Below are 20,030 nucleotides of genomic sequence, written 5' to 3' on the forward strand. Positions count from 1 at the left end.
TATGGACCTGTTTTAGTCTTAAAAAGACATATAATATTTCAATACCATGATTATACAAATGAGTTCCAAAACGATAATAGAACTGTAATATAAGAAAATAATGTTATTAACTTTTAGATCAAAGACAGCCGTTAAAGCTTTTGTTAAAAAGTGCAAACAACAAGAGTGAACTAAAGTTTTGGTTTTATACGTTTGCTGTATACATGACAGGAACTAATAATTACAATTCAATTCGTGCTTAGAACAAATTCATTTTAAACGTTGTCCTTCCCACTTGTTAATTGATTGTTTTTTTTTGGGGGGGGGGGATTAAACGTTTTAAACTTGGTTGCATTTATTAAGCAAACTGTGTTTTTAAATACAGACTTAACCAGTTTGAGAACGAAGTATAATAGAAAAACATTTAAATGTTTAAAACATCATGCAGTGACATGAGCTGGTAATGACAAGGAAGTAAATAAAGACACCAAACAGAAATTCCTGATCCGTTCCCGTGTGTACGTTCAAAAATGGTAGGATTTTTAAAAACGGTTATATTTTTTACCTTCGTAAAGCTAACACTTTGCGATACATGTGATCCAAATCATGGAACTGAGGGAGTGTATGACTGTGTTCGAATACCCAAATATAACGGTTATCAATGGGCCGTCTGTCTGTCGTCCCAGTCTTTGAGGAAATACACAGGAAGACATATGGGTTGTAGAGGATCCGCATATTGTTGGTTACCATGTACTCAGAGTGTATACCCTGAAATCAGAAAAGGACATATAGCAAAAGAATGTGTGTGTGATCCAACTGAAAACGAAAGAAGAAAGAGATCCCTGGCATTAGAAGGGCGTGAAGCAAGGGTTAAAGTACCCCCTGATTGTTACATACCCGCCATGGACAACAATTGTCAGTGGTATTCCAAATGTCTGGAGGCCCACTCTTCATGCGAAGGAAGTGATTCTAATTACGCTATTTCATACGGAAAAGCAATTTGTTCTATCTTTTTGGAGGAATATAATTCATTTTCAGAGGATGGAAAGAGTTGGATCAGATCATCGCAGAAATGTATCGAGGATAGGTTGAGGTCAGTGTTAATGCCAAATAACACTGAAGATTGCAGAAACATTCGAGATCGTGCTTACCGGGTACATTCTGATTGTTACTTCCAAAACAGAAATGCCAAGTTCTGCAACCTTTTAGGCACAGACCAACAGAAGATTTACTGGAGTATAAAGCAGGTTTATGAACATGCATTCCGTGAGAAATTCGATGAAGGTATGGCTAAATTTCGATCCTGTCTTCGAAATGATGTTTATGGACACCAAAGAAAGTTCATGTTTTACGTTGAGAAGGATTCTGAGGAAATCATCGACGAAAACGAATTTGCCACAAGTTTAGTAGCACAATTTGATTTTTCCTCACACGGCATTGACTGGGACGTGGACAAGATGACTAATTCTAGAAAGAAAAGAGAAGTTAATAAACTTAAAGGGTATCAGATCGTAGGAATATTTGTCAGCAGAAAACAAGTAAACTTGGTTGAACGATCCAGAAGAAGTGCAAATGAACCTCACCTACGAAAGAGTTTGGATACTGAATATGACGCAGATTTCTTAGAATCCCTCAATATCTCGATAACAAATGAGTTAAAAAATAATGCACTGACAGTTCTAAACATAGATAAATCACTTCGGGCAAAAAGAGCAATCGGTTGGGTAGCGGTAACAGCAGGTAATGTTTTTAGTAGATGTTTCAATTTATCTCGTATATATACATCCCTTTATCTAGTGGATAAATGCCAAGAGCTGGGATAGAAAACACATAGCTCATTGATGAAATATCTCACCAAATTACAAAATCCTTTATGTTCTTTTCTTCTTTGATTTCTTCCATTTGTGTTGTATGACACATTTCTGAGCATAAAAAAACTAGCAAACCTCGCCAGGAGTTCATCTAGCTTAAACAAAAACAATGTTCTATAATTTGTTACATTAGAAGTTTAAATGAGAACAACTACTAGATAAGTTCAAATTAAAAAAAAGAGGATTTAAATACATTAATGTAGATATTCCATCGATAGACTATTTACGACATACAATGAAGATGTAGGAGACTATCAGCAATCCACATAATTATGTTTTATTAAATCAGTGAAAATGATGCCTATAATGAAAATATAAAACATTTATATTCAGTGAAAAAAAAAAGATAAAATCGATGGGTACGCCGACTCCTACAGCATATGTTGTGAATAAAGTTTATTATTTGTGATAACTTGCATGGATTTTCATTTCATATTAATTTTATTCTTCCTGAATATCAAAGAGAAGTTCGTTATGCTGTCAAATTATAAGTACTTGTTTTTGTTCCGATATTTTCGTAAAATTATTTTAGCTAATGAATATATGTATTACTTTAGAAAAGGTTGGTTTGAATTATTATTGTAGGAGCTGTCATTTTGTGTTTTCCTTTATGGATTGGTTGTATTCGTTCTCTACTGCTCATTCATTCGTACAGACAAGGAGTCCTACCTGACACCCCTGACGATATAGACCCAAGATTTTATTTTTATTCCGTAAATAAAAATGATATACAACTCAGATTCTCAGATGTATCGAGTTTCAGCCATTTCGACCCTTCCAAGAAAACTTACATAATTGTTCATGGATTCCTAAATAATAAGGAAAAGTCTTGGATTTCTGATATGCGCCGAAATATTTTATCCGAGGTTTGTCGTACATGTATTTAAGAGATCATTAAAAAATATAAAATACACTTAAGTCAATTATTCATTCGCAATATCAACTCGTAAATATAAGTAATAAATTTCTTTCTCACACAAACAAGACTCGGGATTTTTTTCACAGGTGGACGCAAACGTGATAGTGGTGGATTGGGAGAAAGGCGCGGATCATCTTGGACATTACGAACAAGCTGCTGTGAATACTGAAGTGGTTGGAACCATTCTAGCTCTACTTGTAAGAAGTCTAGAAGACCACCAGGGCGCCAAAAAATCACATATCCACATCATTGGACACAGCCTAGGGGCCCATGTTGCAGGATTCGCAGGAAGTGCCCATAAGGAAACAAGATATCAAAGGATCACAGGTAAAACGCGAGAGGAATATTATTATTGATGGCAAGAGTTAAATATACTTTCTTTTCATAGAAATACATCATTCATCTTATTTATTTTCATTTAGAAGTGAAGGCACACATAGCAACATAATTGTTGGAGTATAATAAACTAACCATGTCTGTCTTTACTACCTGTCTATCTTTCTGACTTTATTACTTAAACAATACTTTTATGAAAAAAGTCACGCACGCGCATTGTGTTGTTGTCAAAAGGTCATAATCACAAATGCGGCTGCTTGTACTCTTCATATATATATATATATATATATATATATATATATATATATATATATATATATATATATATATATATATATATATATATATATATATATATATATGAGAGAGAGAGAGAGAGAGAGAGAGAGAGAGAGAGAACAATTTACTTTTCTTTGAGAAATAGAATTAAATCATTTTATTTTCACCTTTTCCATCATGTATTTTTAAGACATATATTTTAATTTTTTTAATATCTATTGGAATGTATAATAATTTATCAGAAATCGAACCTTTAAACATAGAAAACAAATACAGTGTAATACTAATTAGTTTCGGGATTTTTTGTAAAATGACAATGTAGCTTGCATTTAAAGTAAAATATTAAAGTATACCATCATTGAAATGGCCACAGGGCACAGAATATCATCATTAAAACTACCGGGAACATTTTTGGGCACTCAATATCATTTGACAGAAATATTATATATCAAGTGACTAGAAATTTCAAATAGGGAAAAATAGCACAACTGTTGTAAAATCATATTACAGAACTAAAACAACTCCTAAATAGACAAAAACAAGAAAAAGCTTTAAACACACATATCTCAAACTAATTGGTCAAACCTACAATAGTATTACAAGTAGGGAATTATTACTTATAAATAGCGCAAATTGAATTATTTCGTTAACATGCTCATTGAATATTTTCACTGCTTTCTTAAATTGACAAACAATTTGACATTTTCATTGCACATCAATATGTTCCAATTCTCAAGATTAAGCCAGTCATAAAATTCATATCTTTTACCTTCATTTATATGTTTATTACATAATTCAATTTTCTTGATTTAGTTACTATCAAAATTCAACTCCTTGTCTTTGAAAATTTACATGCACATATGTTATTTCAATTCTCTTGATTTAGCTACTCTTGAAATTCACTCAGCTCCCTGTCTTTTATGATCATTGGTATGCAGAATAAATATTTTCGTTCTCCTGATTTAGCTACTCTTGAATTTCAACTTCTTGACTTTTAACTGAAATGAGCATTTTATATGTCATTTCGTTTGGTTTAGTCTCTCTTGAAAAAATATAACTACTTGACTTTAATTGATATGCACATTTTATATATCATTTCTCTCGGTTTAGCCTTTCTTGAAATTCAGCTACTTGACTTTTATTGATACATGTATGCACATTTAATTAATATTTCAATTCTTTTGGTTTTTCGACTGAAGACTTTAAATTCATCCCAATGGCATGATATTGACTATTTACATGATGTATCTACTCTTGAATTAATTTGATTTCTTAATCTCTTCACATTTATAAATATATACATTTCAGATTCTAATAATAGGAGTTAATTAGTAGAGGTAAAGAATGCATGTACATTGTACGAAAATCCACTGTTAGTTGATAAGGGCGGTTCTTGTCATGCTTATCTCTATACATTGTAGTTCATTTAAAATCGTGTCAGCACTCATCATTTGTGTACCATGTAGCTTACAATTGCTGCATCTATGGCGCAAATACCTAATTAAAAACGGTTTATTATTTATCATGTACATGTAATGTAGTGATTGAATAAGTACATATTTTTAAAACTCGGATGGGATTTTAACAAGTATTTAAAACTCAAACTGGAATTGAGTTTAACTTTTTTAGTAGAAAATTTCGCATAAAATTGATTTACAATATACGGTACTTACATATGAACGTTCTATATAACTTATATCCATATAAACTATTATTTCTTCCTCTAGACTCTTATTTCAGGTAATGTAACTAAAACAAGTCTTCCTATTATCACCCTTGCACCATGCAGAGAACTATCAATGAAGTTGATTTTCGCATCTCAGTATCAATTAGAAACAGACTGGAATGCATTCATGGACTGTCTATACTTGTGTTGTACTCTATACTTGTAATATATGTAAAAATATGATGGAAATAATTCGCAAGGAAAGGAGTTTGCGGCTGTACGTACATGTAAGGCACGTGGTGGCTGTGTTTTCAACGAATCCACTTAAATAGGAAAACTAATTTCTCGGGATATTGTGCTTTAAAAATTGTGTGTGCAGTGCGCAAGATATGGCTAAAAATGCAAAACCCTTAATTAACGTTCTTAGCAATGGACAGGAATAGCCCCGATGAAATGTTAAGCAAACAGTGTAATACTTGTATCAGGAAACTAGGAAGAAATAGTTTATGTAAAGATGTGCTCGTGTTGCCGATTTGACTGCTAAGCTACTTATATAATTAATGAGGACCACATAAACACAGAATAAAACATGTTATGTACCTTCATGAAGATTTATAAATACTTGAGATTAATATATTGTATTTTCCTTTATGGGCTGTTGAATTATTTATCATGGAAATAGCAGAAAAATTACGGGCAATTATTTTCAGTATTCCTTTTCAACTAACACAACGTTAACAGTGCTGTGGATATTTTTTCCCTCTAACCACTTTTTGCGTGGTAGTTAAAATTATACAATAACAAGTAAAGAATGGTGTAAAGCATCAAACGTCCGTAAAAAAAAAATACTGAAGCATTTTTAAAGTATTTCAACAATAGTCCAGAATACTTTTGGGGATTTAATGACATATTTTTAATCCGAAGAAGAAAAATAATAAAAAAAAAAATTAAAAAAAGTAATATTTTTAAATCAGATATGCATATTGTTAGACCAACAGAAATCTTAGCTTTATACTCAAAATGTATATTTACCAATTATCTCTGACAAGAGGACGTTAATCATTTCATTGACATAGAGTTTTGTCACATGACATTGTTACAAACATGATGCCGATATGCGGCACAGCGCGATGAATGTGAAGTGTTTAAAATGTTATATATAATCCAAGTTTTATTTATCATTAATAAATACCGGACGCCCGTACCGATTGTGTAAATATCTTACACACCCCATTAATGTATTTCTTATAAAATCCTTTCTATAAAATCGTAAATTTATAAATCGTTTATGAATATGAAAAAAGAGATATACTAAGAACAATTTAGTGAAAATACTAGTATTTGATATTTTTGAGATTTTTTGTTCATAACTTTAATAAATAATTATGTTATCAATCAGGAAATATTTATCGACACAATAAACAAATAGCATCTTTATTTTCCGAGTGCAGTTTCTAAAATTAAAGCATAGTCACTAACAGCCAATCTTCAATTTGAAACACTCGTACACACGGAATGAATTTATTAAAAATTATCACCAGAACGTTTTAGCTGTCGGTGTTGCACATAATGAGAGGAATTTCAGCGACATTTTCAAGTGTTCAAAATTATTTAGAAATACATATTTTCCAGCAAATGTATACTACATTTATAGTCTAAATTTGGTCGGAAAACGCGTCGACCATCCCCTCCAATAAATTGCAATTTATACGCAAAGCTACTTCTTGTAGACTCCTATAAGGAGATGGAGAGAGAAAATATTTTTACATGTTTTTTTTCTATTAGGTTTGAGAAATACATTGCTGTTTGGAGTAAATGCCTGCCATTTAATTTGTATTTATTGGTTTTTTTAAGAAAAGGAAAAATGTTTTCTTGCAATTTCATGTATGTGAAATTGATTGATCTTTTGACAGAAGAAGAAAATGTAAAATGCTTAAAATAAAAAGTCATAAGACACTGTTGAATTTCATATCCCAACGGGAAATTTTCATGACTCACATGTTTTATTATGTAACAAACAACTGTACTCGCCCTAGCGCAGCCGCACTGTCAAGATATTGCTTAAATTCCAATACAACAGGCAATTTAAATTCATAATAATTCTGATGAATTTCAAATTGCAAGATGCTTAGCCTTTCCAGTACTTTCAGTACTTTGATCTTGTTTTTATTTATTGCCTTCGGTCCTATTAATTCACTTTATCACATGGTCAGCATCTGATAGCAAAACACAGCTGGACATATTAAAGGACACCACTTTCCAATGTAGTGCCGACAATTAATGAGATAAGAATCACAGGCATGTTAAGTGATCATTGCTGTATTTAAAGCTTGCTGTGAAACAGATCTAGTTTTTGGAAGACAGAAACTCTCAAGAGTGTTTTTTAACAGGGAAAAAGAAATAACACAAAGTTGTCCACTGCTGAAAAAATCTAACCCTTTAAGCAACCGAAATCTTATTGCTTGCACAAGAAATAAGAACTTTGATTTCAAAATTGTATTTTTTAAACTGGTACAGTTTAATTCTTCCGCTTGAGATTAGTAATTGGTTTACTTCGCAAACTCCTCGCTTTGTTTACAAACACAGGCAATGTTCTCTGTGATTCATCACTAGCGCGGGAAAACTGCTCTGTTCATTAGCATAATAGCGCAAGAATATTAGTTTATTTATATACCACCAGCACATCAATCCTGTAAAAATAACCTGGTTTGTACAATGTTCAATTTTGTAAATTTTCTTTAAAAATCTGTTTTCAAAATACATGTAATTCTTATTATATAAAACATTTATTGATTTATAAATCAAAACTTTGTTTGCACGACATGTCACTTTTTTTGACCGCATGTCCCTAACACTATTTTTTCTCACGGATAGACACAAATTCCAATAAAATTAATTATAAATATTTAAGTTTATAAACACTTCAAAGCATATCAGGAAACATATGCTTGTTCTGTAGATTATGAAATTTGTAAATAAACCAATATTATACAAGAACCCGTACGCAAAGTCTCAAACGAAAATGTGATTAGTTTCAAGTTGGGTTTTGAGAAACATATTATATAGGCTATATCAGGTTTTAAAATTTCATAATCCTTTTGATGTGTAAGGATCTATATTTTAAAATAGAACATTGTTTGTTGATTTATGAGTAGGGGAACCCAGAAATTGAGCACAGTAGCCTCCCAAAATGTTTATACAGGAGAGTCCATACCAAAGAAACGAAGATGCAACTGAAACTGAAGAACATCATTTCTATGGGAGGTGTCATGTGGCCTTGAAGCTTGAAGACCTAAAACAAAGCTTGCAAGAAAACAACAAAAAAATATAGAATACCAAAAAGAAGGAAGCAACTGGACACTTGAAAAAGTGATTAGGTTGACACTAAATGTCACAAGGTATCAACCTTTAAAAGATTCTAGATTTAATCCTTTGTCAATCAAATTAAGGTCAAAATGCAGTCCTTAATGTGCAGAATATGACCAGAAATTGTTCAATGGGTAGAGTTGCATTGCATCCTGAAGCAAAGAATTCACATAGAGTTTAAAAAAAAACGTTGATGAACTGGATTTTAAAGAGATACAATTTCCAGTACAGATGAAAGAGACTGCAAAAGTTTGGAACCCTAAATGAAATCTCAATTTATGAGTTTGGGTAGGAAAAAGGAACTGTTTATTGTCTGACGTCATGGCGTCAGACAGTACTGATGTCATAACAGTATTTCACTTGAGGTTCACGTCAAATCATGGCTGACGCAAAATAATTCCTGAATCTTCCCTTCCGATTCGGGCATTTTAACACGAGACTGGAGCTGAATTTTTTTATGAGATGAAAAACAATATGTAAACTTCCTATATTGACTAGATTCATTAAAATGCAGGGCGTGCTGAATTTTCTATATACTGTATTTGAGTGGGGAGTGATTAGGTCCTGGATTTGATTTTCAAGCACCTGCTCGACTTCGAGCGAGACAAACTTGCGTGCCTTGCTGGATGGCTATGTATTTTTTGGTACTAAAATCTTTATAAAGAATTGTTTTACAAGATCTGAAAAGGAAACTTCTCAAAAGTTTGTTTTCAATTAATACCACCTACTCAAAGTTGCGCATTTTTGGTAAGAATACATAGCAAAATTTAATACTGTTGTGCAACCTACTAGATTTAGCCAAGGCTTGTTGGTCAAGTCGTTCAATAGAATTCTTGTGATAACTCGATCTTGGAAACTTCATTCTATCTTAACTATCAATTTTGAGAGCATGGGGATTAATGGCTAAACATCCAAACAAGCCAAAGCATTGGACCTAATTATTTTCACATTATACATTACACGTAACATAACATTTGCCCACTCTCTTATACATTACATGCACAATCATTCATGTACGTCCAGCAAAACAGCAGGAATGAAGCTGGTCGATCAGGTCAACATGTACGCCGAATATCTTAACTAATTAATAGATTTTTTTTCAATGCATACAGTCTTTATACCTTTAGAATTACACATATGCGTAACTTTGCTGACGTTTGCTCATTAAAACAAGTTTATGATTTAAAAAAAAAATAATTCTCCCAACTGTTCACCAACTGATGTTAGTTTTTTTAATATGTGTTTTATCTTTTTCTTTCAAAAGCACCGGTTATATTTATGTATCTAGGAAAAGGCCAGTCGGGAGAAATTTCAAGGGGAGGGAATCCACAACTAAAAATTTCAATGGAAGGGGGGGGCACTATCAAGGAAAAATTCCTTATCATTAATATCAAGTAAAAAAGGTTATCATGAATTTCAAACATCATTATTTACTTGAGTTATGGGAAAGAAGCATAAAGTAGCATAAGTGTTTTTATAGCATATAATTACGTGTATATGTCAGCAAAATACGGGGGGGGGGGTTCCTAAGGCCATGAAAAAAAGAAAATTACAAGTAATGCTTGTCAGTATATATAGAATAAATTCATAACTGAGTTTTATTTCATTTGTTGCCACGGGATTGAACTTTTTTTGTTTTTTAACAAAATAATTTATTTCTGGACTCGGAATGATGTTGATTACGCTGGATTCAACTTTTTTTTTAATACTTCGTATAATAAAATGCTCACGTCAGACCAGCTTTTTAAGAAAGCTAATACTTGTCCCATTTACTTTATTATTTCCAACGGAAATAAATAACATTTCTGTTGGATAAAAATCTTCAACCGATTATTACACAATCAAAGTTATGATCTACTTATTAAAAACATCTAATATTTCTCTCTATTACATCTCCATGATATCACAGATATGCAAAAGCAAATAATCTATAAGTAGAAGGTTACGATCAGAGCCAAACAAGCAACTATGTTACCTACTTAGATGCAAAAATTGTATGGATGGTCAATGAGTCATGCCCTACCGACATACAGATTCCAATGGATTTCTCGACATTTTCAAATAAAGTAACTTACAAAGCACTAACTTCTTGGATTTCTTTACGCATCGGCGTCAAATATTTTCGAAATACACGTGCTTCAAATATGCTGTGGTTAGCGTGCGGGTATCAATATACAACTGATCCGCTCAGCTGACCACGTGACCCTAACCTGTTAATCATTGGAGATGGCAATTTTTAATCTTGCAGTCCCCAACATGCTATATCTATTACATAACCAACATAAACATAACGCACATGTAAAAAAAAAAACAACTCATTTTATACATAAATTCAATTAAAATCATAAGTGATGTTAGTTTTGTTTAGTCTGTATGGTGATAGTGTCATTTTGGAGTGTATTAGCACTGGCAAGTAAATATATTTACTTTATGATTGTCTGACGTCACGGTGTCAGACAGTACTAGATTTAACTAAAGTTTGTTGTTCAAGTCGTTCAATAGAATTCTTGTGATAACTTGATCTTGGAAACTTAACTATCAATTAGAGAGCATGGGGAGTAAAGGAAACACGCTAAACACCCAAACAAGCCATAGCATCGGAGCTGATGTCATTATTATCACATTATTATCACATTATACATTACAGGTTACATGCAAATTGGCCATTCTCGAATGCATCATTAATGTCCAGCAAAACATAGGAATGAAGCTGGTCAGGTCAACACTTGTCGATTATCTTTATCAGATCAACTAATGGATGTTTATTTTCAATGCATATATACTAAGTCCCTCTACCTTTAGAATTTTTATAAATCTACACATATTCATAACTTGCAAACATTTGATTTAAAAAAAAAAACAAATTGAAGTATAGATATTGAATATTCTTTTGCTTAAATGCAAAGATGCAAGCCCATTCGGAACACGTTTATTTATTTATTTATTTATTTTTTTATAAATCGATGTCTAGATTTTTATGTGTTTTATCTTTTTTCTTTCAAAGGCACTGGTTATATCTTTGTATCCATGAACAGGCCTGTTGGAAGAAATTTCAGAAATTTTCAGTTTAGGGTGTACACTATCAAGGAAATTTAAATTCCTTATAGAGCATAAAAAGTTATCAGAAGTTAATATTTACATGATTTAAGGGACACAAGCACAAAATAGCTATGTATAAATCGGCAAAATTATTGGGAGGAGCACCCCTCTCCCGGTCCCTACGTCCATAAAAAAAGAAGTAATATAGTTTATATAGAATAAATTCAAGTCCAAGTTCTATTTTATGTTGATGCCATTGAATTGAAATTTTCTTGTTTCTTAGCAAAAGAATTCATTTCATGACTCAGAGTCATGTTGATTACAATAGATTTTTTTTCTCTTGACTCTTCGCGTAAAATAAATTTGCTAAAGTCAGACGAGCTTTTTAGGAAAGCTAATACTTGTTTTAACTGAGTACTAAACTATTTTGTTGATCCCTGATCATCATATTTCTCTTGCTAGTGGGTAACATGTCTTGTTCTTTCTATTAGTTGTTTTTACTTCATTCTTCTAACATTGTTCTATTTTACTCCGGTGAATGTTAAGGCATTTAAGCCTCTTGCTCATTTTCATGTGTAACAATCGCTCTGTACTTGATGTTTTACTAATTTGGCGTACTAAGTAATACAAGAAAACATGACATACACAGGATCAGGCTCCATCCTTCACGGAATGTGGAATAGATGCAAATATTCATTAGCAAGTAATCTAAAGAAAAGCAGGAACCTGACAATAAATGAAATATATATTTATATCAGAATTTATAAGAAATAAAGAGCTCATTCAGCATTTCTGTTGTAGGTATTGATCCTGCAGGACCATTTTTCAACACAAAAGGAAGTGACGCGAGATTAGATGAAACTGATGCCCATTTTGTGGACGTGATTCATACTGACGGTGGCGGTAAGTCGATTTATTTTTATTTGTTTATTTGGTTTTGTAATCAACAGAATTTTGTATTATTGGCTAGTTTTAAAGAGAAAAAAAGATGCTTCCTATTTTAACGTGTTTATATTTTATCACAATGCAGTGTTAATTTTGTAAGTAACCCGTGGATGAAAGTTGTTGTCGTTCGGCAAAAGGCGCAATCTGACTTAACTTTGTGTTTATTATAATTTTGAAAGTATTATGTACATCTGAATGAATCATTGAGATAAGTCAAAATAAACAGAAGCATTCGACTTCCTGTCATTAAAGATTTTATAGCACTGTGATATTACTTTAGGGCCAGCAGTGGCATTCGGGTCTAAAGACCATAAATTGCAAACAAGCAGACCGCAATTTCAAATCAATGTAAATTTCGAAATCATATTTACGATATAACAAAACATTCCCCATGTGTTTGTATTCAAAGAATATACAATGACCGTAAATCTCTTCTTGGTTTTTGGTCGAGGCCAGAACCCACCTATCCTATGAAATCATTGACACATGTACATACTCGTATCTTTGCTGTGGAAGATTCATTATAATTTTAGAGAACATCTCCACCCATGAATAAATCTCAAAAGGATTATATAAGAATTATCTGTTTCATTACTTTTTAAGGTCTCCTCAGTCACTCGAATGACCTTTTGCTTTCCGTCTGTGTCCGTTGTCGTTCAACATTTGAACATTTTCACATATCTATGGAACGGTTGAATCAATTTTAAACAATTTTGATATATATACATGTACATGTCATCTTTGTGCAAAGGGGGACAAAATTGTAAATTTCATGTTCTCTAGATCTGCCTCCTGGGGCCTGAGGAGTGGGGTCAAAACCATCAAAATTAATACAATTTTCAAAAATTAATTCTTTATACCTGGACATCAAATGGTCAAACTGTTGGCATACATAATAAGCCTTCTACAAATATTGTGAAATGTATCACAGTGTAAATTTTGATAAAAACAATTTTAGTGACATGTTTTACCTGACTTTGAAATATACTTTTAATTATCTGTAATTACTTTAAATATCACGAAAAACTTTAATTATGCTAATTACTATGTTACTCAAAACGCGCCAATTTAATCAATTTACTCAACATGTCATGAGTTATTCTATCTAAGCCATCTGTCACTCATGTTCAGAATTGTGCTAATTGTCATTGTTATACTTTATTATTTATATGTTACATGCATCATTGTTAATCAGTCAAGTCCTAGGCTTCGGATTGTTCGGGTGTAATTTTGGATTTCCAGAATTCACCCTACCGACCTAAGTTATAATAAAGTGCTATTCTATCGTTAGCATTTTTATGTTTCATTGTTGCCGGAAAGTTATACACTTATTTTCCCCGGTGATAATTTGGTGGAGAAATCCTAAGGGTATAACACCCGGGACTGCTGCATATATTTTGTAGCAGTTTGATCCTGAGTACCAGCAACTAAGCGAGTTTCCCCAAGACAGCCAACAACTATAACCTCAACCACACCATGCAAACCCGGAGAAAAGGATTTTACCGCTCCTCCCCAGCATCTTTCCAGCGCCATTGTCTTTCGCGTCCTTGGAATACACCAGGACCAGCACGAATTTTCTCGACACCAGGATCCAGTCCACGGTGCTATAGATGCGGGAAAACTTTCTTCCACGGCCATCTTTTCACGTGTCAAGCTACACGTTCCGAGTGTTTCGTGTGCGGAAAACTTGGTCACCATGCGAAAGTATGTTTCTCTTCTGCAACCACACCTTACCGTTCCTCCCAAAGGAATACATTTCCATTGGCGTCCATCGATCATTCAACGATCAAAAAGGATCAAGCCAAGGGGTCAGGACGGGCCTGCTTGAAGACAAACCCGGGAAACCCGTCTGTAGGATCGCCTGACAAAAAGTCGTCAAAATGCGATTCTACTGCAGGTATGTGTATTTCTCGGACTGCTTCCAAAAATAGTCCGAAGAGTGTTGCTGTTGCGGAGACGCAAAGGAAGAGTGTACTTTATCTGCAGACTAAGTCCGTAAGCAAACGGCGCAGGGATTCAAAAAGAATAAAGGACTATTACGATAGATTGCAGTTAGTGAAATCTTTACCATTCCAAGACCTAAGTTCCGAAGATATTCGTAATTTATTTAAATCAACAGGCCATACCATCCAACTAACTGCATTACAGAATAAAAATAAGACCTTAAAGACAAAAATTAATGAACTAATACGGAAATGTGACAATCTTCAGACCGTAACATCCACTCTTCATAAACAAATTTCAAAGTTACAGAACAGACCAAACGAACGAAGACCATACGACTCAACTAGACGTGCCGACAAACAACACCCTTTCCTCCCGCTACCAACACCAACCAAGCGTTACTGGTACCAACAACCTAGTGTTCCACATGCCAGTCCCCGGTGATTCCTGAGACGAGGACGTCTCATTTTTCGAAGCGAGAGGGAATTATCACAGTGTAAATTTTGATAAAAACAATTTTAGTGACATGTTTTACCTGACTTTGAAATATACTTTTAATTATCTGTAATTACTTTAAATATCACGAAAAACTTTAATATGCTAATTACTATGTTACTCAAAACGCGCCAATTTAATCAATTTACTCAACATGTCATGAGTTATTCTATCTAAGCCATCTGTCACTCATGTTCAGAATTGTGCTAATTGTCATTGTTATACTTTATTATTTATATGTTACATGCATCATTGTTAATCAGTCAAGTCCTAGGCTTCGGATTGTTCGGGTGTAATTTTGGATTTCCAGAATTCACCCTACCGACCTAAGTTATAATAAAGTGCTATTCTATCGTTAGCATTTTTATGTTTCATTGTTGCCGGAAAGTTATACACTTATTTTCCCCGGTGATAAATGCATGGGCCCAGGTTCATGGGTTCTGGTGTTAGGGCGGGGCTCTGACTCTGTTGATGGTATAGCGACAATACATTAATTCTTTGAAAATCTTCTCTTGCTCACGGAAATTTAGTAGGCAAGGCACAAAGTTGTAATGAGGAAGGGTATTTTTACCACATTTTTTTTTTGATTTCTTGACCACTGGATCATTATTTCTGATGCTGGGCAGGGCTCCATTGATCATGTATAGAAATTTATACTCCACTTTGTTATTCACTTAATATGATAATAAAGCACTGTAAAAAACAATCGAACTACCAATGGAATAAAAGAATTATACCAGAAAATTAAAAGTAGAAAACAAGTAATAATAAAAAAATAATAGTCAGGTAGACATGTTAACAATAGATAAATAAAAATGAGACAAAAATACCTTATTTTGTACATAAAGAGTTTTTCAAATACCAAGAAAGATCTGTCGAATGGGGATTGTGCTGGGTTTACTATTCATGCTCAAGCACTATTGTGTTAAATTTTGTGATAGTAACAATGCACTGGCTCATACCGGCGAGTAAGTAGATGTTGGTGATTACCGGACTAATTATTTTGCTGATACTTAATCATCCTATTTCTGTCGTTTATGAGCAATATATCGTCATCCTTATAGTAACTATAAGTTATTGATTGCCATTCTACTGATTACAGGGTTGTGTTATACTTAGATGACTGTTAAGGCCCCAGGGTCTCTTATTACATAATCATGGGGAAAACATAATTATTCCAAACAAATGGTGAATTTAAGAGTGAAAGGGGTAATGACCCTCTGTTGTAAATTTCACCATTTTCTTTAATTCCCAACATTAATTTTCATAAAAATAGAACCGATCACGGTAGCCTTGTGGTAGGGAGCTCGCTTCGTGATCGGGAGGTTCGGGTTCGATTTTCGTTCAACGCCCCGCGTCAAACCTAAGACGTAAACGTAGGTAGTTGTTCCTTCCCAAAGCGCCTGGTAGTAGAAGTGAAAGTCACGGGTCTTTCGGATGAGACCTTAAAATCCGAGTTCCTGTAATGTGCCACGGTAGGCGTTGGCACGATAAAGAACTCTCACTGCTCAATGGCCCAGAGTACAGAGTATAGGTGTAAATTTGAAGCCCTTCATCGCCATACGGTGACGTCTCTATATGAATGAAAAATTCTCGAATGGGACGTTATACAACATACAATCAATCAATCATCAAAAATAAAAGCATTAGATTATGGAAAATAGTAAAAAGTTTATATGAAAATTATAATAATTACCGTCATTCATTTCAGAAAACATAATGAAGTGGTGTTTTTCAAGTCAAAATGTCACATTGTGATCTGTGCTCGTAAAAAAATGCATCCATTAGCAAGAGTTATCTTCATTCAAACATTTTTTTTAGAAAAAAAATAGTATTGTTGAAAGTTCTATATATGTGGCACACGAAAAGTTACTGTAGTTTTAAAATTGTTTGTAAGAAGATAGATATATCCCACTTTTTCACTTGTAAAAAAATGGGTGTAAATATCTTAGGTCATATATAAATAAATCTATCAAAAATATTGATAGAAGAAAATATAGGTCAATGTTTGTGTCTGATATTGTTCTGGAATAAACTGACTAAATATTCGTCTCCATCACATAAGGCAAACTATCGGATAATTTCTTTGGAAGTTTTCTCTCTTACCAGAGGGTCCTTCCAGCTTAAAACATTATGACAGCAGCAAATTCTACTTCTTTATTACAATATTTGTTAAACTGGTTACAATAGAACTCAGTTGGATTTTATCTGATACTTTAAGGTTATATAAATGGTGCCTGTTTTGTTATTTTATTATACTCATGATACTGAATGTCTTACTGATTTAGGATGTCGTCGATCGTCTTTACGTTCTCGAAAGCTTTCAAACTCCCCGATTCTATTTTTCTCACTAAGAAAGCTTCGAAAAAAGATTTATCGACCTCGTTATTGTTTGTTTGATACTCAAAGAGTTCTTTATCACCTAAAGTTTCGTTATTTCTACACTCGCAAGTATGTTTCGTGTGTCGTTTGTTGTTTACAAGTAAGCTACATCGGATGCAAGTTTTTATTAACGTCAAGTTTATTCGGCTTCTTTCAAACGCACTTGTGTAAGGGACGTTTTGAAAAATACGCGCATGATTTGCACGCATGTAACATTTTCGTTGTGTTACCTGTTGTCAAGTGTGTTGCTAATGCTGAGGGTAACATTACGGATTGTTAACTGCGTCTAAACCAATCAGATTTTAGTATTTAACTTGAACTTATAATAGAAGTTTTTATCAGATACCTCGATATTTAAAGTTGCCTCATTAAATCATTGATAATTAAATGTAGATACATGTATTAATTTATATTTTACACTTCTTGATGCTCATGGGATAATCTGTTTGAATTTTAGGACTTGGTTATTTAAATGCGCTTGGTCATTTGGATTTTTATCCGAACGGTGGACAATCCCAGCCTGGATGCTTGCGTAAGTTACTTATAGAAACTAATACTAGTATATCCGATCTGATAATAATCTTGAGTTCATTCTGTTGTTAGTCATTATCTGCTCCACTTTCAGTTACGTGTAGCCATTCTCGAGCTTACGAACTCTTCACGGAATCCATCCTCTCGAATCAGACGTTTAAGGCCTGGGAATGCGATACTCTGGATCAATGTAAAACAGGGAAAGGAATAGATACAGACACATCAGAGGACAACAGGATGGGATTCTATGTTGATGATACCAAGAAATATAAAATGTATTACCTGAGAACAAACAAAGCCTCGCCCTATGACATCGCAGCACATGCAGTTAAAGCTACATAAAGGAGGCGTGGCCTAATCTATACGGGCAATGCTTACTGTGACATCACGCAAAAATATCATTTCTTCATAATATCATAAAATGAAATAATTTGAAAGTTTAAACTGTATAATACTAGTATTGAACTACATCAAAACTTGCCACTGCATTTATTTTTATCGCCAGTTAAATCCTACACAGCAAGATATGAACAAGTCGCTGATTGCAATGCACTTGTCGACATGACGTCATCATGGTAAAATTTGACGCATTTTATGTGCAGTGTTGTACACTCGGTACAATAATAACGACTCCTTAATACCACACGAGATTAGGTGCACATAGATTTACCTAAGTGTCAGATATATGTCGTCTGGTCTGTAAAGGCTTCGCAGTAAGAGAGATTACCGGTGACGTCACTGCCGGGTGTAGGCCAAACCCGATCGACACTACAGCAGTGAGTGGTGGATCAAATGATTTTTACAGTGAGAAATGCATTTTATTTAAGGAATGAAGCTAATTTTAACCTATGTTATACGATATAACATAACTTGGGACAGTTTACGCTTTATAAACCGCGAATAGTCAATTAGTTTCTATGTGTAAGATTTATTAATTGTCATTATTATTTTTGCATCGGGAAAGTGTATTGAATTTATTATCCTGTGTTTTGTGCAAAGGAATGGCACATTTAAAATCGACGTGTCTCGATAAATCGCACACTTAATAGATCTTGGCCATTTATTAAATATAGATAGAAATGTTCCTTAACCTGAAAAGTGCTGCTGCTTTCGTGAAATCGAGAACGTTACTTTTTAAACACACAGGATACTTAATAAAGGTCACGCATTTTTCAGGTGGAGTCCCATTACTTGAAATTTAAACTAGTACATGGGAATTCTAGTTAAAGCAGCACATTACAGAAAGCCTAAGATGTATAGAAATAATTCATGAATTAAAATTTTACTTTGAATTAGGGTATGCCCTTGTTTATGACCTCCATGTAGTACACATTATATGCATTTATCACGTGACTGTCAAATAAGGTGACCAAGCTAAATTCTCTACAAAGTGGGATTTTAATGTGTTATTGCAATTAATATTAAATTTATGTGATAAAATAATAGCTTTACAAAACAAATTCAGTTTAAAAAGGTGTGTATTTGTGCACTTCTATATTCCGTTGATTTCTCCATAGTATGCCTTAACAGCGCTGAGATACCTTAATATTTATTTTTTTAATAATTTGCTTATATATCTGGGGTATGCATAATTGTAGACTGTTGTATCATTAATTTGATTTAATTTTGATTATAGACAAAAACCACATGTGGCGCAATTAAGTCATACATACAGTATACAAATATAGTCACAGAGATTTTCTTATGTTTAAAGTAGAACCTATGTCGGAAAAGTCTTTGTCACAAGATTTTCAAACTTTTCAAAATGATAAATTAGCACTCGTTTATCAATCAGTTAAAAATATGTGGTATGCTTCCTTGTTACTAAATGTAGTGCAGCCTGTGCAACTTGGAATGATAATTTTACACTGCGACTACATATTTTCAGCCATTTTTAGGGGCACTGATCATTAAGAGAATATAGAAAATCACAAAAATAAATTTATACATCGTTGTTTATAGACTTTATTAACTGAACAGTATTAAGCAATATTATTCAAGAATAAATTCTTTTTTTTTATTTAATTGTCATAAAAGATTAAGTCCATATTTCAACGAATATAGGAAAATGTGCTCAATATTTTTTGAGTCAATTTACCACATAAATTTGTAAATATTTTTAAAAAGTCTTTGTCAGAATGTTTTCAATCTTTAATATGAAGAAGAATATACCCAAATAATTACAAAAAGTGATTAAAATATATACTTTTCCCGACAATCGAATGAGAGACACTATTTATTAATACTTCTTTTGTTGACCTTTTTGCACTTACACAGG

The 20,030-nt window shown here is 33.2% G+C and overlaps 1 protein-coding gene across 1 annotated transcript; it reads left to right on the top strand.

The window, feature by feature from the left end:
• The first annotated feature begins 509 nt into the window (after positions 1-509).
• LOC133173538 (uncharacterized) lies at positions 510-18,212 on the top strand. Its single transcript, XM_061308522.1, has 6 exons — positions 510-1,752; positions 2,439-2,716; positions 2,856-3,096; positions 12,257-12,358; positions 17,679-17,753; positions 17,847-18,212. The coding sequence occupies exons 1-6, from the start codon at positions 510-512 to the stop codon at positions 18,092-18,094; spliced, it is 2,187 nt and encodes a 728-aa protein (XP_061164506.1). The 3' UTR covers positions 18,095-18,212.
• The last annotated feature ends 1,818 nt before the right edge of the window (positions 18,213-20,030 follow it).

Source organism: Saccostrea echinata, unplaced genomic scaffold (assembly GCF_033153115.1).
Source record: "Saccostrea echinata isolate AGI-Se365-2 ecotype Australia unplaced genomic scaffold, CSIRO_AGI_Sech_v1 ptg000056l, whole genome shotgun sequence".
Lineage (NCBI taxonomy): Eukaryota > Metazoa > Mollusca > Bivalvia > Ostreida > Ostreidae > Saccostrea > Saccostrea echinata.

Bases quoted from the DNA above. Each gene is read 5' to 3' on its own strand.
- LOC133173538 (XM_061308522.1), top strand. From the start codon at position 510: ATGGTAGGATTTTTAAAAACGGTTATATTTTTTACCTTCGTAAAGCTA. The intron at 3,097-12,256 runs GTAAAACGCGAG...TTTCTGTTGTAG, and splicing joins AAGATATCAAAGGATCACAG to GTATTGATCCTGCAGGACCA. The intron at 17,754-17,846 runs GTAAGTTACTTA...CTCCACTTTCAG, and splicing joins ATCCCAGCCTGGATGCTTGC to TTACGTGTAGCCATTCTCGA.